Source organism: Saccoglossus kowalevskii, chromosome 4, assembly GCF_978046115.1.
Source record: "Saccoglossus kowalevskii chromosome 4, keSacKowa6.1, whole genome shotgun sequence".
Taxonomy (NCBI): Eukaryota; Metazoa; Hemichordata; class Enteropneusta; family Harrimaniidae; genus Saccoglossus; species Saccoglossus kowalevskii.
The window spans coordinates 3790848-3817373 of record NC_140644.1 but is presented as its reverse complement, the minus strand read 5'-3'; the positions used below and the strand labels follow the sequence as shown (position 1 = coordinate 3817373).

General features: G+C 34.3%; 1 protein-coding gene and 1 long non-coding RNA gene across 2 annotated transcripts; one reads left to right on the top strand and one right to left on the bottom strand.

The window, feature by feature from the left end:
- Positions 1-1556: 1556 nt before the first annotated feature.
- On the bottom strand, positions 1557-20617 carry LOC100368981 (ceramide glucosyltransferase-like). Its single transcript, XM_002734711.4, has 8 exons — positions 20293-20617; positions 14157-14295; positions 12434-12536; positions 11278-11492; positions 9386-9564; positions 5949-6035; positions 4798-4987; positions 1557-4215 (listed from the first exon to the last, which is right to left on the bottom strand). Exons 1-8 carry the CDS (start codon positions 20391-20393, stop codon positions 4018-4020), a joined length of 1212 nt encoding a protein of 403 aa, XP_002734757.2. The 5' UTR covers positions 20394-20617; the 3' UTR covers positions 1557-4017.
- Positions 20618-24746: 4129 nt separating this feature from the next.
- Positions 24747-25832, top strand: LOC146746190 (uncharacterized). Its single transcript, XR_014929132.1, has 2 exons — positions 24747-24890; positions 25384-25832. It is a non-coding gene; the product is annotated as an uncharacterized LOC146746190 (long non-coding RNA).
- The last annotated feature ends 694 nt before the right edge of the window (positions 25833-26526 follow it).

Genomic DNA, 26526 nt, shown 5'->3' with positions numbered 1-26526 from the left:
CTGTTTCGACTGATGAAGGGTTCAACAAAGAACCCGAACAGCACCATTACACATGTGAATGGTCCAATTACGGATAAATTTGAGTGCTATATCGACATAGGCTTTCTTCGTATTCAGTTTCATATTCCAATATTGTTTCCGTGTTTACTCACACCTGAAATATTTTAACACAGAATACATGTAATACGTCTGTTACGTATTTAGTTAGCTAATGCAATACTGCCCTCAGTCGGTGAGATGTTCCACCACACCCATCGATAATACATGCATTGTTAAAGTTTCTACAGAAATACAGCAGAAGGTCATTGTGAAAAAACTGTTAAACAACATAGTTGATGAAATTGTTGAGGAAAAGGATCAATAAAAATCATTCTTTAAAAATTTCATTTTTTGTCCTGTCTTGTCTTGATTTTTTCAGGGGGTCTGAAAGTTTCAGATTTTTTTTACATACATATAGTGTAGGATTTTTTTTCAAGCATTGTCATAAAAAATTTTTTTCCACGAAATCTTCCTGCCCTCAGGATATCGAATGGTTCGTCCCTTAGCAAAGCAACAGGGAAGTTCCCTTACATTTTTACAACTTATGCCTGGAATGATTTCCTTACCAGCTGAAAACAGAAAGGGATAAAGGTAAAAAGACTGAAACAAGAGACAGGGAATTAGGTTGACTGAAACACAGATTGACAAGGAGAAGGGAATTAGGTTGACTGAAACACAGATTGACAAGGAGAAGGGAATTAGGTAGATCAACCAGTAGAACAAAAATGATGATGATGATGAAAATGTGCACAGCTGTGTTCACACAACTCCATCACTGCACATCTGTCGAGGATTATTTCATCAGACAGACATGCATTAAATATAGTCCACGAGATCAATTCTGTCACAATTCATAAACAAAAGTAAAAAACTATTTACACACTTTATTGTTGGCAAAGCGGAAGAGCAGTGTCTCAAATGTAATTATCATCATAGTTTCAGTACAAAAAACTATTTACACACTTTATTGTTGGCAAAGCGGAAGAGCAGTGCCTCAAATGTAATTATCATCATAGTTTCAGTACAAAAAATTACCTGTACATGTATGTAGTCCATATTGCATCCTTGAGATTCAATTGAATTGGTCAATGCTGATAAAATGTGTATAGAAAATATTAAGACAATTTGACCTAAAGAATGGTGGTCAATGCACATCACAATGGAGTTTATATTCTATTGCATATGGGACTCATACTGAATACAATGCAGCAAGACCAAACCACCCTAACCTTTTTCACCATCAGTTTCCTCTTTTTATCACAAATTCCTTCAGAAAATGGGACAAAAGTAGCAAATTTTTTTTTTTTGAGTAAAAACTGAATATTGACTCAAGTTTTGTACATCTGCTATAAAATTAGGATTCATCTCGAGAAATATTGAATACAAGAAAAATACAGGAAAATTGGAACAAGAAAGTCTGGTGGTGAAAAGGTTAACCTTTGAATTGAAATGAAGTGTTGTCCTACTCCAATGAGGTATGGTTATGATAAAATCAGGAAAAAACAAGGCAAAACACATTTTTATTAAAAAATTGTAGTTTATTTACCATGGAAATACAAGTTTTCAATTCTGGTAAAAACTACAATTACATTCCTGCATCATATTTCAGTACTGTATTCGGATATGTAATATGGTTAACATTATTTAAGAAAGTTACTGTACCTTCTCATCTAACAAATCCTAGTAAACATTTGCCACAATTCACCTAAATTTATCTCACTCAAAATAAAATCAATTTGCTCCACACTAGCCATATGTACCCATATTAGCCCACCAACAGTGAAAAACTGATTGAGAACAGACAGGTCACCCTGATGTCCTAATGTTATACACCCACACAGGAGTTAGAGAATATCAATCCATGATTTGACCTCACCATTTTAATGGTTATAGAGGACACTCCATTTGATGTCATTATTCAAAAACTATCCCCCATAGTGAAGAACACTGACAATAATGCTTGAAAGCAATTATACGACAATAACATATTACTACCCGGTACTGTAATTAAGACATGAATGATAATTCTCCTACCTGAACAATACTACTATGGCCAGTACAAGGCCTAATTTACTTGGTTGCATTTTCTCAGTGATATCTGTATCTAACCGTGCAAAATTAAGACCTAATAGGGCGTCTCTTGCAGTATAATATAGGTGTATGGTGTTATTATTCATGAATAAAACATAAAATCCCTGAATATGATTAAAAAGCAAGCTGTTTTTTCAAAAAATTATTAAAGTGATTTGATAAGATTAAAAAAAAAAAAAATATTTATGGACTCCAAACAATATCTTGGCAGAAACCAGAAAAAAAAAATTGTGTACTGGGCAGAAATAAATCATTTTTATTGGGTCTAAAAGTTGATACAACTGAGATTAATAGGTTTCAAATTGTATATACTTAATGTTACTACAAATAAATTCATGAAAATTTGTGGTATAAACTACCGATATAATTTGCTTTGAAAACACACATCAACGAGACTTAACTGGTTTTTCTTGAATATCAGTCAATGTTCTGACATCATTTAACAATAATACACTGATAAAAATGTATTGCTTGATGCATGACCCCCTCCCCCACCTCAAAGGTCAAACATCCTGGTAATTTTCGGGGCATCATTATCAGTTGAAATTATTTTTATGTAAAAAAAAATTATCAGTTACTGAATTCAACCACACGACAAAGTGGTAGATATGACATCACAACAGAACACTATGTGAAACACAGTAGTGGGAAGTATTGCTGATATAGAGTGGCAATAATACCCTTAAAAATGCCAGGATACATGTGCAAACAAAAAATCTATAATGCATTACATTTCAACAAGATTTCAAAATCAAGTAAAATATTAAAGAAGTACCACCAACAGAAATATATAAAAAAAAACAATTAACTAAATCTTAAATTCTTACCAAGCTATGCATGTTCATGAATGTGGTAAATATTCAGTCATATGGCGAAGTAATCATATGACCTCATTATAAAATACCCTCATATACATAATTCCTGTACAGAATCATGGCTACTATGGTAACAGAAGTGAGAGAATAATTTGATTTCAATCACAAAATGTTGATGAGTTAATAACACAAATGTAAAGTTGTGTTAAGATTCTAATAAATCAGCTCAATTCTTGAATACAATTAAATATCACTCTGCAACACGAATATATTAAGTATTTTCAGCCAATGTATAGTGTTGATGAATGACAAAGCATGCATGCTTGTAAATACTGGTAACATATGGAGTGATTTCATTTGCCAAGCTTTAGAACAATACAGCACATCAACAAAGCTTTAAAGCAAATACAATAATAACGCGCCATATTTCAACATGACCACAAAACCATTTTAGAATGACTTCATTTACACGACTGCGTTCCGTGCAGGGAATGCATTTCATGATCATCAGCCATAACATGGTGGGATATACTTATCCCAGTGATTACCCTAGTTTTGTTATCAGTCTGTTTCATGCACATGGTCTTAAAAAATGTGGCATGTCCTGCCAATTACTAGATAGCCATACTACACGAATTATACACAAGTGTTGGACGTCATTGATTGATCTTTGCATGTTTTTTTTTATATCATGATTTGTATCTGGTATCTGAGTTCTAGGCTCAATAATCTTGCTAGCAGCAATTTAAATCATGTAAATATCGAACACAAATTGGCATGACAACTTCTGTCAAAGGATGCTATATCGTTTATTGCATGGAAGATATATTATGATTACTGTTTTAACCACATTTAACCACATTTAATTAAATTCATTATTTTGTGCTCGACGTTTTATATTCAATTCGAGAGAGCCCCACTCGTAGATTTAATTTATTGGAATTATTATTCTATTTATCCACAGATTATTAAATAAAAAAATGCAAGAGCCTAAGAGGAATGTGCAAAGTTAAAAACAATTGTTGTAAAAATAAAGATTTGCTCTGTGTTATAAAAAGAGTGAATTCAGCATTTAGACCAAATGATTTAAGACTGTGTAATCCTTTTGTTTAACCTTTATGGCCTCTCCGCCCCACTTCAGTTTGTATGTTCCAGTTTTCCACTTGAAGTCTGGGCTCCAAAGTGATTGCAGATATGTAAATATGGTTAATATTTCCCTCGTCATCCATGCCATGGCAAATTCAAATTTACCAAATGGAAGCTTATCATTCTGAAATAAAAACAAAATATTTATAAGTTTTTGGAATATATAGCTTTATACGCTATGGTGATAGTGTGTGCACACCCTAAAATTGTCAATTCTGAGACCATTGTTAATAAATAAATGGTTCAAATCGTACAGCATTTGGGGTAGGTACAATCACTGTGCGTTGTATCTACAAATATGTAGATTCCATACAAGTTTCTCAATATGCAAGATGAAACAATTTTGTTCAAAGTAATGTACACTACCATAGAATCAATTATAAATAATAAAGCATGTAGGTAGAATAATGAACAAGCTGATTCCTCCACAATAAGAACTACTGTAAAGTACTTATTTTTCACTTGAGATTTATTTTCGTTACATCTGAAGGGATGAATAAAATCCAGTAAAAATACTTTTTTTCCCCCTTATGTTTTACATTAAAGTCATCAAAAATCAGTGAAAATAATCTCCATACAAACACCCCAGAATGTCCTTTGATCAAAAATTAATTGCAGCTAAAATAAAGTATTGTACAGTATGCAAACCATGATCAGTAAATATAGGTTCAGGGTTTAATGACACAATCAGTGATATACAACTTACATAAACTCCTAGAATTTGAATGTAATCTAATAAAAACCACACCAATAGATGACATAAAAAGAAAACCACAGGATGGACATGATAGAGATAATATGAACCCCATGCAGTAAATATGCCTAGCGCTATGCATTCAATCAATGGATCAAATACATACAAGGTTGGAAGCATCGCCTGCCGCAGTTTAGACCATCTGAAAAAAAAAAAATTCTCAGTATCATCATCATCATCATCATCTAGGTGTGGAAAGTGTTTTATTTTATTTAGCTAGTTATGCAAACAACATTTCATACAGAAAAAAATAATATGAAAGAAGGCTGAGAAAGAACTCTTGTACACCAAGGCTATTGGAGGCATGAAGTACAAATTGTATTAATTGCATACAAAATCATTGAAGTATGTCTTATTTTGCATATTAATGAGGTCACATGACCATATATGGACATGTGGTATGTTACTCTGATCTCTTGTCAAATGCCTCCATTAAAGCACTAGTTGTACCTTCTCATCTTAATATCTGCAACAGTGCTTTAGATTATTCTTTATAGACTGGATACGGCTTTTGCGGCCCGAGCTCATGCGGCGAAAGCGCCTGAGCTTGCGAGGGTGCATAAGCTGTACGATCAAGGGCAGCGAAAGACGTATCCAGTCCATAAAGGTTTTAGGCGCGTTTACCAAATATGGCAATCTGGGCCCGGTGTGAAATGGAAAATTATTGCATGGCTCGCGCATCGGGATTCCCATAGCATTACGAGGCCGGGCAATACGAGGTATATGATAAATTACATTTATGCATATTGGTGAGATCACAATAACTGATTTATACAAAGTAGGTAATTAATATACTTGGATTTCAACCCTGAAGTAATCAGATCTGCAGATTATCCATAATCATCTATGTACATTTTGTACAAGTTTCATGCAAATTTGCTGAGTGGTACTCGAGATATTTATGAAACACCTACATGTATATATGGCTTATCCCAGAGCACCTATGTACCTAGTTTCATTGAAATTTGACCAATTGGCCTTAAGACCAATAAATAAATAATTGAAAGATTGAAAATATTTCTTTGATTGACATTAATGGATTAACACAATAATTGTAATTGTCAAGGCAAAGAAACATAGATAGATAAATATGCAATGCATACCTGGCCATACGAGCCTGATGACTGGAAATGGAATAGAATCCATGGTTCTGTAAACCCCAGTAAGACCCAATCGCAACTTTGAATCCTCTGAAAAAAAAAAAGAAGATGAAAACACTTTTACGATCAACACTTGCAGTGAATCATTTAGATTTAGCTGTGAGAGATGAGAATAATCCTGGTGATCCTGATAATCCTGACTGGTGTTAGGGTTGAGTGGCCAAGCAGACGCAATCTTTCAGTCATTTTGTCTCGAACATGTACAATATAGTGCGTCGTTTGAATTTTTTCTTTACAAAGACAACACCTAGCATATTTATTCAATAGATCAAAGATCTTCAATGTTCCAACACTGGATATGAAAATACACATAGACCCTATTAATTTATGTAATATATAATCTCATTGACTTTGTAGAAATGTCAAGTTATGAATACCATATTAGTGAGCATAGCAATTCAATTTTTGTTTTGTTTGGATTTGTCATACAATTGAGAAAATAGATCATTACATAAGGATGGATACTGAAGGATTGAGGAATGTGTGAAAAGATGAAGGATAAAGGGAACCCCCATTTGATCTGCAGATACGTGCAAATGTTGATTGTATGACAGCAATGCTTCAATGACTAGACTTCTAAGCATCTAGTACATGTATCCACACATGTGTTATCAAGTGAACGCATGCAGATGAGAATAAAAAATTCAAACAATCTAGTACACAGGCATCTTGTATATTGTAGCATAGTGGCGCTTCAAAGATGCAATTTGGACAAGAACATATCATATTCAGTATTGTTGTTTGTATATTGGACTATGTTTTATCCTGAAATCAGACACCTATACAATAACAACTGCACATATGCATTTCTGTTTTGTGTGTGCTGCAAAAACGACGTTTATAATTTATAATAAATTAATCCAATTTTGACCAAATTGCCTCTCTTATGTGCTATCAACCAATCATGCCCGCTAGAACCAATGCATCTGTGGATGGTTCCTCCAAGGAAAGGAAGTAATCTGGGGGTATTGGACATGTACCATTGAGTCAGTGAAAGTGAGTAAGGGTTGTTTGTGTTCAATAGTAGAGCTTGAATTTGGGTCAACAATCATTATGCTACTAATTATGCTACCAGTTGAATATATTTACAATGCAGGTATATACTAAAAATGTTAATTTGATGAACTACCAAATGAATATTCAGCTTTAAATTACAAAACTATAGGCATGAATATCTGCAAGAAATACAATAAAAATATGACTTCTTATATGGTAATGCAAATGAAAAGTAATGCTGGCTGAAATGTATAAAAAAAAAATTGCAATAATACTGCATGTCAATGATTTAACTAGTTTTTGACTACACAATAAAGTTAGCTACATTTTCCAAGTCTAGAGCATTTCACATTTAGTGATGATAACAAGTCTGACCAACTAAAATTCTGACAAGAGTCTAACTTAATCGTGGTTTCTCAAAATAAATTACCGGGGGTAAGCACATGTACACATGTAACACTAATGCACAAAATGGAACCCCTGTGTGTTAAACAGAAATTGCTGTAAGAACCAAATAAACGTAATAAATGCCTAAAATATCTACTGTAAAAAATATACAGTCAATCAATAATGAAGCTTATATTATACAGTGTTCACACTTGTGCCACAGAGCTGGCTTGACTAATTCTGTAACAATCATTGTTTTAACTGTGTTCATAAGTATATAAAGACTTAACTGAACAGGCCTTGTTAAAATCCGTTATGTTTCTTTAAAATACTTGATGAATGTAATTCCAGAGTGAGGCCGACATCCAGGGCATGCTTTTAAAGTGCTGCTATTATTGACATATGTTATAAAAGCCGTTTCTGTAGAATCGGGTGCCGGTCAAGACTTGCCATTTTAGGGAGGTTTAAACTAAATACAAAAGAGTCGGCTTATCTTGTTCACATGTGTTTCAATGCTGGCCTCACTTTAAAGCGGGAAGGTAGTCACCTGCAAACACGCGGAAATAGAGTCGCAAGTGATGATAACAACATGCGCTAAAAACGCAAAGGCTCATGGGTAGATGCTTGTTTGTAAACAATGACACGCTCTGGCCATCTGACGCATGCACAGGTGACGACTTCCTCGCTTTAAAGCTGACCTCCAAACTGGCTTTTTGACACATGTGTGAACACAGTATTAGGCTGATGTTGTTATAAATGATACAATGTTTAGATAATGCTAAAATTTGACAATACTGTAATGCTACATTGATGCCATGCAGATGGGAGGATGATGAGATGGTGGCATGAGAATACTCCATTGTATTCCTTACCCCGTCTTTTATCAGGCAGTAAATAACAGCAAACTTCACTCATCAACAACATTCCCTTTAAAGAAGATGTCCACTTTACTAGTCTAGTTTCACACTTGACTAGAACGGTGGTCATTCATGGTCTGTCAGGATAAGGCATGCAGGGTTTAATCATAAACAGAGAACAATTTAAATACATTATAATTAAATGTGTTAACTACAAATGGTGTTACTTAAAATTGCACTATATTCTGTTCGGAACACCAAAATAAGCTTTTTCAACAAAACTCAATTTTAGCTAAAAATTTACAGTATTCCTATAATGTAGATTATATGACATCAATCTCGATAAAATAAACATTCCATTGTTTTTTTATAATAAAATAAAGCATGTCCAAGAAATGGACATGACTGTTAGTCGGCCATTTTGAATTAAATTATTAGTGAAGCTCATACCATTTTTAAATAAAATCTGCACAGACATACCTGAGAAATTGTTGATGAAGTATTCAAATTTTATGACTTGTACAAATAATTGTTAGCTATCACACATAGTTGTTGGTTTGTATATACATGGAGGTATAAGTTTATACCTCCAATATATACGGTAGAAGTTAGCTACATGTAATTTGTTGTTGTTAGTTCATGTGTAGTTGTTAGTGTAAAGCTACAATGCTGACCCTGTAAATTTTCAATGTGGGTAAATCAAAATCTTGACACATTTATATTCCCAAGTCTATTATTTGGCTCAATAAGGTCACAATAAAAAAAAAAACTTCCATTATGTGTAACACTGTAGTCCTATTTTTAGTTTCATAAAAAAAAAACTCAGACCTTTGTGACTGTATATTAAAAAAGAATTTGAGGGAGGAATATTATTATAAAAAATAAATAAATATGTGACTTGACTTGAATTCATGAAATGGGGTACAGTTATAACAAATATTACACTGTGAACAACCACATTTCCAACAAGGTTGTTGACAGTGCCACACAGGTTCAAACATGCCTTGTTATCTCTATTGCTTCAATTCACATATCATGGCCCATCGTGTTAATACTGTGACCTCACCTACACTCATCACCAACACTATTAAATTTAGCAATAAACCAATAATAAACAATATAATCTAATATTTTCCTCACCTGCTTAACATATATTTTGCTATAAAGTAATCTTCTGCTATGTATTTGCCAAATTGTGCAATTCCACCACCGTCTTCCAGCACTGACTTTCTCAACAAGCAACACATTCCAGTTGGAACCAAAAAACCAAGTAAGTTACCACCAATGTAGACCCTTGCTTGGGCACAACCAAAATACACCTACAATCCAACAAACAAATTTAATTAAAAATATTTTACAGTTAGCAAACACATGTGAATCTTCATTTTACTTGCTGGGGTAATTGAAAACAAAACTGTCATTTAATTGTAAGGCCGTTGCTGATTGATTCCTGAGTTGGATGACAATTTCAGTTTGATTTTGGGTTTTATGTAATTAGGTGTTCTTGTGCAAAGAATATTCCCACACAAAAATGATGAATTCAGCAAAATTCTGTTACTGGTTGGCTTAAAGCGAGAGGGTCGTCACCTGTGCACGTGTGGGAATTGAATCCCAAGCGACGATAACAACACATGCTAAAATACAAAGGCTCATGGGTAGACACTTGTTTGTAAACGCTATGGCCATCTGATGCATGCACAGGTGACAACTCCCCGACTTTAATGTTGCTAAAATGATTGTTTGGCATTTTATTTCCTGATTTCTCGGAATCAGAAAAAACAGTTTCTCTCATTATTAGGCCACACCGACTTAATTGTATGGATGACATCCACGCGCGCATTAGTTTTTGCCTTTTCTCAAAAAAAAAAAAAAAAAAAAAAAAAAAATCTCCGACGACGAGTCTCTACAGATCGGTTTTCTGTCCGGAACTTGCCGACTCATATTGTCGCAAAGCGCCGGCTTGTCGTAAAACTCTTTTTGGACTATCTAAAAACGTGCCAATTTTGTCGTAAATGATCATAACAGTTCAGAGGAAAAACTGAGGGATTGTTGTAGACTGGTACGCAATTGACGTCGGCCAGGGAGATATGACGTTTACACAGCTATACGAGAGATTGGTTAAAGCTAACCCATACTGTGTAGAGAGGAGCAAGCAAGGACATTTCTGTATCATTGCAATGTTTTGTTAGTTATTGTCATAAAGTAGTGATATGTACATTCCGCCTTGACTTGTACTGAAAAGGATGTCCATGTTGTACCTAGCCTGACAAGTTGGCATAGGTGGCGCCCTGGACTGCTGCGATGGTGGTGATCACAGCAGTCCAGGGCGCCACCTACGCCAACTTGTCAGGCTAAGTTGTACCTTGAATGCAGTGTTTTTGACTGAAGATACTTCATCATGACTACATGTACTAGAGCTTGTCTGAAATGGTTATACCTGTGACAGTAATACAGTACGAGATGTGTATATCAACATGTGCCTCCTACAAATAAAGACTTCTTGTTGTTTTTTGGTACATTGTGTTCTGTGGTCCAATTTGTAATAGCAGCTCCGTAGTCCTGTGGTTTTAGTAGGATTTTTTTTTTTGGCAGGATTTTTTTTTTTCCCCCTCTCGCATTAGTTTTGGGGTCTCCAGAGGATGTCATCCATAAAATTTAATCAGTGTGGCCTTACCTTAAAATACTTTAATTTTAATAGCTGGAATTATTTTTCGCTGAAATGATTTTTTGGGTCTTTTGTGTGGAATATATTTTTACTGGTTTTTGACGAGTTCATGGAGAATATAGGAAAAACGGTATATTTACTGGATTTTATTTTCACTGAATCATTCCTTCACCCAAAATAGCAAAAAATTTATTCTAAGCGAAAATAAAGTATTTTACAGTAAGTAGTAGTTTCATGCAGTATACAAGATGGCGCAATAGAGTAAATAATAGCTGACTGTGGTATACCTATATTTTAATCACCATTTTTACTAGTGCAGGAATTGTGTTCTTTACACAGTAAATAGCACATGATGAACACAACTTACCATTTCTACTAGCGCTGCGAATCCTTTTCTGTGTACAGTAATTGGCATTTGATGAACCATTCCCACATTATCTTTCATATGAAACACCAAGTCTGGTATAGATTCATTAGAGATCCTTATGCCAGCATCACTAATCATCACAAAATCGTATTTAGAAGCCAGATATGCCGGCATCATGTTATTTATCTTGGGGTTTATACCAACTGGATGACCACCTAAAAAATGAAAACAAGAAAATTCAGATTTTGTTAGCTGAAAATCATGAATAAAAACTTCCGCAGATACATGTACCAACAATCACATGTGATCCATACATGAATTTATTGCAACTTTCCCTTGTTCAGCTCCAAATTTGACAACGTTTTTTTATTTTGTATATATTCATATGTATCTATGGTACATGTTTAGAAGATTTTTTTGGCATGATTTGTAATGATAACAAGACATGAATGTCACAGTCCTTGTTATTTAATTATAAAATACTCATGTTAAAATAACACATGGAACATCTGCAAACAATTGAATTAATATGTACTCTATGTGGCTACAACTCATCATAAAGTAATTTCCCTTAATCTGGTATTGTACTGATATAACTGAAAACTTCAATTGACCCAGGTCCAAAACAAGTGCAACCAATTTATGTCTCATACATGTATACATGCTCAAGAAATCATAAATCTGAGTAAACCTTGATGTACCTTTAATAATAACTTGACTTCTTTGTTAATTCAGGTCTTTGTATATTACCAGGACCTGGGTTTGTTTCAGTATTACATAATTCCCTTCAAAATTATATAAGCTAATTATTTTGAGCATGCTCAGTTGTTCTCTTAGTGGTGGTAATTTTGGATGAAAATCATGAAAAAGACCCACTTAGGATTTTCAGATCTGGAAAAAAAATGTATGCGCTTATTCGACAGAGACCTATTCATCAACCTTCCAAGTTACATCAATATCTGCTGCAGAATTTCTGAGAAAATGTTAGAGACGTCATAAACAGAATTTGGAAATAAGACACTATACTCCCTTTTCAGGCTGTGCCTTAAACAGGGACTAAAAATGTGGACAAAGGAACTGAGAATACAACAGTGAGAGTACACAAGACTTCTTTCACTGTGGATGAATGCAAGGATTATTATTAATAAATATTTACCTATAAACAGCTGACAATCAACTTTAGGATACTTTGACATCAACGGTTTGACAATACTAATGGCAGGATCACATTCATCATTGATGCAAAATAATAATTCATACTGAAAACAAAAAAATAAAAGTATAATTAACAAAAATAAAATAAAAATATAATTGTCATCGTACGTCTTCCACAATGTAGGCTGAAAATACTTTTAATGTCATAATTTTATTTAAAATGAATAACTAAAAGATACTGCCATGTGAAAACAAAAATATGGAAATTCTACATATGACTGAAATAGACAAGTAACAACCGTGTCAATCAAATATCAATTACGTTGCAATATAATTCTAGCCCGATTCCCGGAAATGATTTTTTTTTCTTGATTAAACATGTCGGAAGTTGTATTAAATATGCATAATTGTATGTAAACACACACTGAATGTTTTTATTAAAATAACAAGAATCCAATGGGTTTTTGGCAGTCTTTTTGATACACAAATGGTGTAAACTCTACTAATGGCCTAAATTTTGAACAAACAATTCAAGTTTTTTTATATTCAAATCTCTAGCCAAGTCATGGCAGTTAGCACAAAAGAGATATGTACTCTTATTTTTAAACTCAATATGGAGAAATTGTTAAAAACACAATGTAAAATAATGGTCATGTGACATTTCAGAAGAATTGAGTCAGTACAACACAGCATTCTGATTGGTTAATAACAGACTTGACCCATTAGGTCAAAGGACGTTGTTGCAGGTCAAATCGATACAATTAATTTCGCAATTTTATTTTCCCTTAAATACATAATATCTCCTCAATCTGTCACATGGTGAATTAAAATTGTCATTTGCACCTTTTTCTGAAAAAAAATCATGATTTTCTGAGTTGAGGATCATGGGCGCTAACGCTGTCGAGTACGGTATTTTAAAATGTCATGAACACTTAGCCTTTAATATGTACCATGGAAGTACATGCATTACTATATGCATAGAGCAGCACTTCAAAAACAAAAGCATTTTTAATTTATCACAGTCACTTTCAACTATATTCAACTCCTTTTTATAAAAACTGTGTGGATTATGACCACAACAATAACAGGAGTAATTTTTGTCTATGTAGTAACACACTGCTAATACAGAAAATATGGAATTTAAGGGTTTGATACCATTGTTAAAATTCCCCCAGGAAGAATCTAAACAATTGAAGCTTTGACTTTTCTTGTTAAGCCCTCAAGTGCGAAAACCATAACAAAGCTTACTATGAAGACAATAACACATTGTGCTTGCATACTAAAATTACTGTATATGAGAAATGTTCTCTCCCCAGACTTTTAATCAAGCATGGCAGTTCACAGGGGCGGATACAGGATTTTTTTATGGAGGGATCCAAACATTAAAATCGCCAGGTTAGGTTAATGATTTTTTTATACTGTAAAATGACTAATTTTCACTGGGTTTAAATTTCACTGATTTACCATTTCAGGCATATTCAGTGGGTTTTAAATTCACGGTTTCGTCATTTAGATAATGTGTTCTGTGCTAAATTTTACATATTCACTGTGTTTTAATTTAGCGCATTTTTCCAGTCAGCGAAATAAGCTAAATTAAACCAAAAAGCCTTTTCAGCAAAAATTTAATTCCAGCGAATATAAAGTATTTCACAATTATGGTTCTAAGAAACATGCAAATTGGATATTATTAATATGCAAACTATGCACAATGTCATTTAACTTACCTTAGGGTAATCAACAGTAAAATGTGATTCTAAATTATCGGCTAAGTTTGGATCAATACCAACTAGAGGTTTTAAAATACTAATTCCCGGAGCCTTATCTGGCGGAGGCGGTTCTCTTTTCTTATTGCAATGTATCCGACTAGAAGAGAAAAGAATGTCAAAGGTCAGTCACTGAATAAAGATTATGGTCAGTGGATATACAAGATGAATACGCGAGTCAAAAGTTTTACTTGGAATACCACCAATGCTACAAACCCGGCCCCCCCACTCAGGATCCATAGGGGGCCGCATGCGCGTTCCCATTTTCTCGGGAAAGGGGGTACTTTTTGACGATCTGTCTCGGGAACATTTTCCTGAGAAAATCGTAGAAAAGGGGGTATTTTTTGCTTGTTTTCCTGAGATTCTCAAAATAGGGGGTGTATTTCAAAACACTTCCCGAGAGATACAAAAAAGGGGGGTTTATTCCCAAAGCTCTTGAATCTGGTTTCTTAAAAGTCGCGGACAGCCCAAACTCCTTGTTAAACGTGCAGGACACCCAGTACATGTCCTTGTCTGAACTCCGGGGCTGAAATGTTATATTCAGGCTTATAAACCTGCTTATAAACCAGCTTATAAACCTGCTTATAAACCTTCTTAATGGAATGGTGAATTGACTCTCAAGGTGTATTTTGTGGTAATTAAATGTGCAATGAGCTTTATTTACAAATAGGTTGTTTGATTACATACTTCATTGCACTGCAAGTGCACAAAAATACACTTCCCTAAAGGGGTCTATGCTGAAATGTTCCCTAGATAGGGGGGGTCTAGAATGAAAAGTTCCCTAGAAAGGAGTTCTAGACTGAAAAGTTCCCAAAAGAGGGGGTGAAATTCATCGGAAAAGCCCATGAAAGGGGGGGTTAAATTTTCTTCTTTTCCCTAGATGGGAGGGGGGGGGGGGGTTAAAAAAAAAAAGAGTGAACAAGCATAGGCCCCTTTTAAATATAGGGAGTAGGGGGGCCGGGGCTACAAAGCCCAACAAACAATATCACATTTCATGATAAAAATATGACTATAGGGTTAACAATAATGTACATGTACTGAGCAATGAGTATTTAGTAATTTACAGTTGTTAAATAGCAATGAACCATACCAAGACAAATCATAAGGTGAATGGGATTGAAAGCAAAAATTCATACATGTACCAGTAAAAAATCCATCTTGAGTAATTTAAATGCCATTTAACTGACATGGGAATTTATTTTTAAAGGTAAAGATAAACATGGTAGAAGGGATATGCAATTATAACATACTTGGTACCAGCAACAATTGATTTTCACACACGATGATACATATATATGGATTTATATGATTTGGGAACAATGTAAGAAGTGATGGTGGGCCGAACAAAAAATAGAACAATATATAAATATGATGGTACAATAAACAGGTGAAAATAGAAGCATTGCATTAAATAATGACATGCTGTACATTATAACAGTATAGTGATGGATAGCATTGGGATATTTTGTAGGCCTTTAATAGTGCTACAACAAGTGTTCTGAAAAACCACACAACAGTCCAGCGTATGTTAACTTTCAAGTTGTCTGCCAAGCTAGCTTTGTCTTTTTATAAAAACTTAAAATTATTAAAGCAAGTACCATTAATAATTAACTAATTTTTTGTAACATAACTATTTAGCACTAACACACAAACATTTTTGGTGACACAGCTATAGTTACTACATGTATTAGCTTATTCCCTGATCCATCAACAATACAAAAGAATATCATACATTGATATACTGATCTTAAAACATGTATTGTGTTATGGAATTTGAAATTTGGCAATATGAAGGCGAACAATAATACAGCTTTAGTTATTTTTTTATAGTATATTTGAAACAGTATCTCAATATTGTAGAATAGGCAGGGATCTCACCAGCTCAATGGAAGTGCCGGTCATGAATATTAATAATGAGCTATATGAATATTAATTAGTCAATGAAGGGGTCCTCACATATTTGAATGGTCAGTCCCTAAGCAGATATACTAATTATTCCAGTTATCACAACAGGTTTTGTTGCAACATAGCTGCTGTATAATTTAACTGGAAATCTGGCAACAGTAAAATGCTATTTTTAGGCAGTTTGACAAAAAGTGGCTCACTCATAGTGAATTAGTTATTAGACTAATTATCCAGTTACTGTAGGTTTAATTTTAGAAAACTGGATGTTTCAAGGATATTCACTAGGTTCTAAATTCACCAATTCATGACATACATTCATTACTATTCACTGTGTTTTGAATTTGGCAATCAGCGAAATAAGCGAAAATAAAACCAAGCAAATAATTAAGCTTTACCAGGTATTTAAAATTATTATTCAAAGCACCATAACAGTTCTAAAATTATATCAATTTTATAATTTTGTTAACTGTGGCAGTAAAATTAGATTTTAGTTTTACATTTTACATTCAAATGTTGTGGCTTTAGGTAGGAATTAATCACCTAACTACCACAGTCTTCTCTCATACCAGTCTTGTCTCCATTGCTACAGGAGCATGTGTAAACAAAAGTACAAAAGGTGTTGTAAATACCTTCACGATTACCATTACAGTTAAATCTATTCACTCAATACAGGACAATTGTACTCCATGGCCACCAATTGTACAGTACAGAGCTGAAAGGTTATTGACATGTACTGACAGTGCATACCAGCTTGCATTGTATTTATGAAAATTCAACTTAATTAGTTTTCCTTAGATGTACTGTTTTATGAAATGACTACCTTACATTGCTACCAACATGCACTTCTTTAATGACACTTGTCAAGTGTTTGGTTCAATAATGCTTACATGGTTGACATATACAGGTCATTCACAACAAAATTGACATCAAAACTGTGAATGCATAGCTAAGCATCAAGTTCAAGGACAAACATGCTGCATAGAGATTCTTAAACTTAATGTTGGAATACTGCAGCAAATTTTGAATCGACTTCCTGCTGATCATGCCTGGTAGTTATATAAAAAAACATGTTACATCATAGTATTTTAGAAAAAAATAAAAGGTAGACATTGAATTTAATGAAAAATCAAAATACAGTGACTCTTTAAAATTAAAGTATATTAACCAGATTTTTTATCTTTTTTTTAGGCTTTTATGGTAGAAGTCACGTGGTTCTACATGTAAATGTGAAATGTGGTTTCTGAGACAAAGTTCAGTCTATATACTGTTAGTACTGGAATTGAAGCACTAAAAGAACAAACAAATATGGCCATTATGTCATACTGTAAAATACTTTATTTTCACTTGGAATTAATTTTTGTTATTTTTGCTGAAGGAATGATTCAACGAAAATACAATCTAGCGAATATACCTTTTTTTTCCCTACATTTTACATTCAGCCCAAAAGTCTTTTTAGCAAAAATTAATTCCAGCTAAATAAAGTATTTTATAGTATATGGTCTAAAATGGTGATGGTATTTACTGAAAATTTTACAAAATGTAAAAATATTTACACTGAATTTTTGGTGGTGAAAAATCTGGCTCTCAACGTGTTAAAAACCAGTGTAATTTAATGTTTTTTTATGAAACTTAAGGCATAGTAATTGTGCATTTACATATGAAATTCAATCATCAAATAAGAATAAGCATGTTTACTATTAAGGATGCATTTCTAATACTGCAAATGGATATACTAGTATTAAAATATTTCAGGAGCATGGAATACAACTAAAAAAAAAATAATAGATTCAAATCTATTTAGAATGACATATTCCAATTCACAACATATAATTTAGGATTTACATATTTGATATGGAACAAGGAAAATTCATGTAGAGTAACAGGTTTCCAGTGATGTTGTCCCAATGTAACACAGATCAGTGTTTCTCTCTCTTATTAGATAACAAAATTTAAAACGAATTCTCAAAATATGTTTTGTGAAAAACGTAAGCATGTACACCATTACATATACGTCTACAATATACAATATTATATTGTAGAGGAGAAGGTGATCATGTAGATGAGAAGTGCATAGTTTGGTTTACATGCCAGTTAATATACGCTGGTACATTATTATTTTGAGATTTTTTCAAACCAAGCCATGCCGAAACTTAAACAAAGCCTTTGAAATTTCCTGACTCTTAATTTATCTAACCCCCAACTTTAACTTCTACCTCGAAACTGAATAAATCTAAAACACTACACTTCTGTCTGAAGTAATTTAAAATGGCATTCCTACAACTGTCATCAAAATGACATTCCTACAACTGTCATTAAAATGGCATTCCTACAACTGTCATTAAAATGGCATTCCTACAACTGTCATTAAAATGACATTCCTACAAGTGTCATTAAAATGGCATTCCTACAACTGTCATTAAAATGGCATTCCTACAACTGTCACTAAAATGGCATTCCTACAAGTGTCATTAAAATGGCATTCCTACAACTGTCACTAAAATGGCATTCCTACAAGTGTCATTAAAATGGCATTCCTACAACTGTCATTAAAATGGCATTCCTACAACTGTCATTAAAATGGCATTCCTACAACTGTCATTAAAATGGCATTCCTACAACTGTCATTAAAATGGCATTCCTACAACTGTCATTAAAATGGCATTCCTACAACTGTCATTAAAATGGCATTCCTACAAGTGTCATTAAAATGGCATTCCTACAACTGTCATTAAAATGGCATTCCTACAACTGTCATTAAAATGGCATTCCTACAACTGTCATTAAAATGGCATTCCTACAACTGTCACTAAAATGGCATTCCTACAACTGTCATTAAAATGGCATTCCTACAACTGTCATTAAAATGGCATTCCTACAACTGTCACTAAAATGGCATTCCTACAACTGTCACTAAAATGGCATTCCTACATGTGTCATTAAAATGGCATTCCTACAAGTGTCATTAAAATGGCATTCCTACAACTGTCATTAAAATTGCATTCCTACAACTGTCATTAAAATGGCATTCCTACATCTGTCATTAAAATGGCATTCCTACAACTGTCATTAAAATGGCATTCTTACATCTGTCATTAAAATGGCATTCCTACAACTGTCATTAAAATGGCATTCCTACAACTGTCATTAAAATGGCATTCCTACAACTGTCATTAAAATGGCATTCCTACAACTGTCATTAAAATGGCATTCCTACAACTGTCATTAAAATGGCATTCCTACAAGTGTCATTAAAATGGCATTCCTACAACTGTCATTAAAATGGCATTCCTACAACTGTCATTAAAATGGCATTCCTACAAGTGTCATTAAAATGACATTCCTACAAGTGTCACAAAACACTACCCCTAATTGAAGCACTACATAAATACAAACTTAGTCGTTTTATTATTTAGATTACCATGGTATTTTTTATCATAAATTCAATACTTTGATTACTAGTACACTATTTAAAAGTATAATCCACCATCCAGAATACGTTGGTAGTGACAATAATTGTTAAAAAATGTACTCAATTTATGCACCAGTCAATGTTATCCTAATGTGACATATTAGACAGGATTTTCCTTAAGATTCAGTTCTGGGAGAGTGGGAACGGAACAATCACTGAATTTTATGAATCCATGTTAGAACTTATTTAATTTCACTTACATGTAGGTTGAGGGTGGGGTCAATGTGGGTGATTCGTTTTGTTTTAAGTAGTGATTTACAACATTTCCTGCCCCAGAGATTCGGTCATTTGGTAAATTCAACAACAGTTCAATTCCAAATTGACAACCGAATCCTAAGGTAATGGGGAGGGGTGAAGGGTTGACACTGACTGGTGCATTATGGCGACACGCCTATTCAAATAAAAATTCAAGGACGTGTCACACAAGTGTATTATTCACGTAGAATTATACATAAAACTACGATTACTGAGTGAGTTGGCAATATTATGTAAATTGAATCAAGGAAGAATGTAAAAGGATCATTTTTCAGCGTAGAAGTAAAACAATTCATGAAACACTACGTGCAACTGCCGCTGAGCGCGATGACGTATATATTTGACAATAATGTCGGCGCATAGCAAAGCCACACTGGAAGTGAAAGGGGTAGTTGTTTAGTTAATCACCAAACAAATTGCATAAAGCCGTGATAAAATATGAATCAGAAAGTTGAATATCTTACGTACCAGTAAATTATTGATAAAATATGAAGAAAGATAATTGCAGCATATGTTATTGACGAAAATCCTGCCAAGGCGGTGAGTGCCAAGACAATATTGGATACCATTATCGTACGTTAACGACTGGTCAGAGGTCACAGCAGTGGAAACACACCAACTATTTCGACATCGACTTGGCACTACCGTCCTCACTGACGTGTGGGGGTAATAGTTTAGTTCAGCGCGGTGAAGTTCAGTGTTGATGCTGTTCAGGACACCTCTTCCCGTAACGTAAATGACTACTCACACAGCCAGCTCACGACGGATTAGAACCAGGAAACATGCACAATTGAATTCTGGGTATGGCTATGACAACAAGCCCCGTGATTTAACAAGATGTTCACAAGGGTCTAATTGGTTAATAAAAGAAGCTTAGTTGATAACATTTATTTACGACTGAAACATCATGGTACCTAAAAATTAGCGTTTGCAGCAATCAGCTAATGATACTTTCTTGTTTTTACCCAGCAGCCAGCTTGAATTAAGTGTAAAAAGCAAGCGTTTCTTTACGCATTAACTCAATTAACCACCACGTACTGAAAACGAACGTACATTCTTCCGATCTGACCTAAACTTCCCGTTTTATTTGGTAATATGTTCCGGAATATGTCGTGGCGGCAATGCCCTTATATCAGGGTCAAAGGTCGGTGAAACGTGCCGAAACACCGTATATAAATGGTTTCTGAGACGTCCAAACCAATTCCCGTTTTTGAGCTTCTGCAACAATAGACATGTTATTACTTGTCCAGGCCCTACGAATGCTAAATTTGACACACCCGACTCGTGATGACTTATACCATAAGTGAGTAATAATACTGTGAGTTTTTTAAAATAAAATAAAATAAAGTAAAATAAAATAAAATAAAATAAAATAAAATAAAATAAAATAAAATAAAATAAAATAAATAAAATAAAATAAAATAAAATAAAATAAAATAAAATAAAATAAAATAAAATAAAATAAAATAAAATAAAATAAAATAAAATAAAATAATTAAATTACGGTAGAGTTTTTGTTGTGCCTATCCGCAAACAGGTGGATGCATATTTGAAACGCCGGACGAACAAGTTTTTGGGATTTTGCAAATGTGTGAGGATTATTTAAATGGTCATGGACAACTTGAATATCCGTGATTAGCGTTTGGCATAGATTGTTTGGCATATACTCAGCAAATCTTATCTAAACCTTCGTTTTAAGCGAGAAATTGATCCCTTGTTAATGCGTTTAGGTTTAAATATTTGCGCCATAAAATTTATCAGTCATTAACAATTGTAGTCTGAACATACTACTGAATTCGCAAATTGGCCTACAGAGGTCGCCGTTGATCGATAAAAAAAAAACAACCGCAAAGGTGGGATCATGCGCCATTAATAATGTTAACGAAAGTGACTTCGCTCATCGCTTTGCTAGCAGACATTACTCTGTAATCGCGTTGCGCGCACAGTTATTGGAATGAGCCTTATGAATTTGTTTTGTAATATGGGTAATTCGGTGACTCCGTACAGTGGACATGGAGTTAAGGAGAGCCCTTAATATTAGTTTGAGATAAAGAACAGATTCGTTCATTGAAAGTGAAATATGTATAATTATTTAATACCACAATTCATCACAGGAAATACCCGAGCTTGAAAATGCTTTGAATACGCACAGTGCACATTAGTTGTCATATTAAATTTTCAAGGTATAATATTCACATTACTTCGAAATATCGATACGAACGTGACGTATGTTAGTTGCGCCATCACAGGTGAAATTGTGCAATATTTAGCCAATCAGATTGCTTCAATCTAGTACAGCAATTAATTGTATTGATTGAAATTATATTTTCATTTTCGTGTACTGTAAAATACTTTATTTTCGCTTGGAATTAATTTTCACTATTTTCGCTGAAGGAATGATTCAGTGAAAATAAAATCCAGCGAATATATCTTTTTCATATAATTTCTATCCAACTCGTCAAAAATCAGTGAAAATAAATTCCCTACAAAACACCCACAAAGTCTTTTCAGCGAAAATTAATTCCAGTTAAAATAAAGTATTTTATAGTATGCAAGAAAGGATATCGGGCGTATCGCTGTGGACGATTGAGGTTTCTCCCAGTTTGACTAAGTGATCTAACGAATCAACACAATTTCACAGATTACATGTCTGTGACGGGCTACATTTCTCGATGCAGTCTCCCTTTACGTGTAATTTGTATGTGTGTCAACAAACCTCTCCGCTTCCAGAGGGTGAATCAAACATTCTGCACGGAACTCTGCAAGTGAATGTGTATCATACCCACAACGGTTACTAAAAAACGATCACCCATCCACTGGTTCAACCCTAAATTGAATTCGTGACGCAACGGCGCATCAACCCGAGCAACAAAACAATTTTGCTATCATTGCCTCACGAGCGGTGACCCTGCCCTCTATAGGCCGAACATGATAAAACATTTGTAAAGACGTAATATCTTTCTCCAACTGCACGCACTCTTGAGAACGAAACAAGCATGGGCTACAACAGTGATTGTTAATCATCACAAACTGCCCGCAAAGTCAGCTCGGAATATTTGAATTGTTGAAACTATGCCAAATCAGATACGATCTCAGACATTCTCGCTTATGTATTTATCACATGGGTTTATAGAAAGAGAGGTAAACGTACACGAAATCGTGTGATCGGACGATGGCGTTTCACACGTCCCATGAGACATCCCAATCTGTCGTCTTCACTGTTGAATCAGTCTTTTCCAATGTTCAATCCGTCTTCTTCAATGTTCAATCCGTCTTCTCCAATGTTTAATCTAATCCCAATATGTCTTCTTCATTGTTCAATCCATCTTCTTCATTGTTCAATCCGTCACTCCAATGTTCAATCCGTCCTCTCCAATGTCCAATCTATCTTCTCCAATGTCTATTCCGTGTTTTCCCAATGTCAAACCCGTTTTTGTACATGTTCAATCTAACCCAATCTATCTTCTTCAATGTTCAATCCGTCTTCTCCAATGTCAAATCCGTCTTCTCCAAAGTCTTCTCCAACCAGTTTTCCCTTACTATGAAAATCCTTCTTCTCCAATGTCAAATCCGACTCTAAACTACCTGCTCTGATGTCTAATCCGTCTCCGCCATTTTTCATGTCGTCTTTTCTAATGTTTAATTCGACTTTTCTAAAGTCAAATCCGTCTTCACCAATGTCAAATCAAACCTCAATCTGCGTTCTCCAATAGTCAATTCGATTCGAATGTCCAATGCGTCCGCTCCAATGTCAATTTCATCGGAATTTGTTTTTTTCTAATGTACAATCGATCGTCTCTAATGTCCAATTTTTTTCCGATGTTCAAACTGTCTACTTCATAATATCAACTCCGCCTTCTCTATAGTCCAAACCATCTTCTCCAATGTCAAAATTGTCTTCACGAAAGTCCAACCTGTCTTTTTCAATGTCCAATCCATCTTCTCCAATGTGTAATGCGATCCCAAGGATCAGTACTAAATTGGGACTGAATTTTAATTTGATCAATTCAAATGTAATAATAGTGGTAGTGATAATTTGATCACCATAAAATACCTGAAATGCAAACAACGTATGATTTTATTGTTTTGTAATGTATTGTTAATGTATTTAAATTGTAGTTGTTTTGTTATAATGAACTTTCTAACATTTGAACCACAAGCTGGTTTAGATACTTTGCAGTGCTCAATGTAGTTTGTCCAAATGAGTTTCTGGAACGCAGAGTTAATAATTAAGGTAGCGAGAAGGTTTTGTGACGTTTTTAAATAAAACATTCTCTGTCTGTTGTCTCGTTCAGAACAGTAATTTAAGTTATATATATCAAAAGACTAAGTATAGAGGTGCAAGTTCGCACAAACTGGACAGGCATTGTTTACATAATTATCACGTGACATCAAAAATGGCGAACCTTGTAAAAATGACTAAGTACGCGATTGCGAGAGCACACTGCGGAATTTCCTGGTGAAATTTAAGTTATGCATTGTCCGTAATCAAGTCCATTGAAATGCGTCTCCGATAATCAAAAGACCTATTATTACGATTTCTATGCAGGTTTGTTTTTTTGTCCCCAAATTATTTCATACTTGGCACCTTTAACAGACTATTATTCTGTGACAAAGCATTTTCTTTAAAAACCCAGACATATTTCGCACCATCATTATCTTTTGAACGATAACTGCGAGTTTGAATGTCCTAGTCCGAACGCACTTGATTTGGCGGCGGTCCCAATCTGATTAAAATCTGATGTAGTGTACGGGCTTTAATTATTTTGGCTATAAACTTATTTTAATTTTATGTTTTATTACTTTTGTTATTAATGCCTTTTTATGTTATTATTTTACTTTGATTTTGTGATTTTTTTTAAATTCCGCCCTACATACATCTGAGCCGATGCCTATGTAACGAGATTTCAACGAGACCCACTGTCGACGATTTTAGTCAACGAATCACAGACCTTCTTCTATAGCGCACATGATGACGTCACTGGGCAGAGTCAGGGTGGCAAACACACTCAAATAAAATGGCGGATTATACCGACGTTAGCGACCGAGAAGAACACGGCTTTTCGGTAAGTTTATCATTGTCAAATGCAACGAAAGTCATTTTTTTATGTTTATATTGTGGCTCGAATGGTTCGAGTTTAGATCGTTATTTTGCGTAGTTATTCTGGGAGTGACGATTTTGTTTCCACCGGTTCGACCGAACACCGGTGTCTTTTTCCAGTCGCTTGCCCTGGAGACGGGTGATGTTTTGTTGACGATCGGGTCAAAACCGTCTACGGTATTGAAGCCGTAGCTGTAAATAATCATCAAAATGTATCAACATTTTGTACATTATACAATAACTCTTTATTAAAGTAATTGAGCTGATTTGGACTGGAATAAAATATTTTTTATTTGGAATACATCGCAATTGATCAGGAAATATTTTTTTGCTCCAATTTTCTGCGTCGATGCCGTGGGCCGGTGACCGTTATACAATTTAAAATTTGCATTGTTTACTATAGCTGTTTACAGTGTTCTAATCATTACGATTTACTTATTTTTTTGCTTCCATTCTAGATAATTATGCTCAGTGTTTGATGTAAAATTGAAGCGATGACTGAATAAACGAACCTTGGCTGAAGAAGATGCTGGCGAGGACGTGTACACATTTGTTGGAAGTGAACAAAATATTCAATGTAATGACAAACATTGTAAAATGCTGTGGAATTTCTTTTGTAAATAAAAATATACTAGCAATTTTCTATTAATGGTTTATTCAAGTGGGCAAAATATAATGTACAGAAAGATTGCCCGTAGAGTATCGCTACACTGAAAAGTAAGCAACCGACAGCCTGTATAAAAGGGGGCCTGTGATTGGCTGTTACTTACGCGAGATTTGAACGGGACTTACGTAGGCGTCGGGTCAGATGTATGTAGGGCGGAATTAAAAAAAATCAAAATCAAAGTAAAATAATAAAATAAAAAGGCATTAATAACAAAAGTAATAAAAAATAAAATTAAAATAAGTTTATAGCCAAAATAATTAAAGCCCGTACACTACATCAGATTTTAATCAGATTGGCGGCGGTCCCAATGAGTCGTTCTCGATCAAAACTTCAACTCGAGAAAAACGCGAAAAACAGTTTTGATTAATAAAACACTGTAGATTTGCTGCATTATTATAAATATACACTAAAAATGGCCAAACATATTAACCACTGATATCATAGAACTCATAAAGAGTGTCAGGTAATAAATAATTTCAAGCTCGAGCGTGAAAAATGAAGAAAACTGCTGGCATTTGAGTCCGTACTCCAGGAACGTTCGGGTTTTCCATTGTTATGCAAACGAACAACGAGGGATAATCCTCTGACAAACATTACTGTCCCACTGTACACGCTGACAGTTTACAAACAAGCTAATCCTTCAAGTGTCTCAGATAAGACATCTAATAAAACGGTTTTCATGGTGAAACAAAATGCCCGATGTTTGAAACAAAATTGCTGTGTCAGAGTGCGACACTGAGTGGCAGATTTTTCTTTGCCTCGTCTATCAACGCTTTCTTTCTTTTCTTCGCCATTGCGTTAGAAAAAAAATGTATTAGTAAAATAGAATATTGACTTGGAAAATAAAACGATTTAAAAGAAAGTTGTGCAAAGTTACAGTACTCCTTTCGCACAACCTCCCGCCCGCTTCCGCTTTCCAATCACCTTTTTCTCT

Coding starts and splice junctions, on each gene's coding strand:
- LOC100368981 (XM_002734711.4), bottom strand. CDS start 20,393: ATGGTATCCAATATTGTCTTGGCACTCACCGCCTTGGCAGGATTTTCG. Junction 11,493..12,433: donor TGATTGTCAGCTGTTTATAG/GTAAATATTTAT, acceptor TTCATTTTTTAG/GTGGTCATCCAGTTGGTATA. Junction 6,036..9,385: donor GCAAAATATATGTTAAGCAG/GTGAGGAAAATA, acceptor TTTTTTTTTCAG/AGGATTCAAAGTTGCGATTG.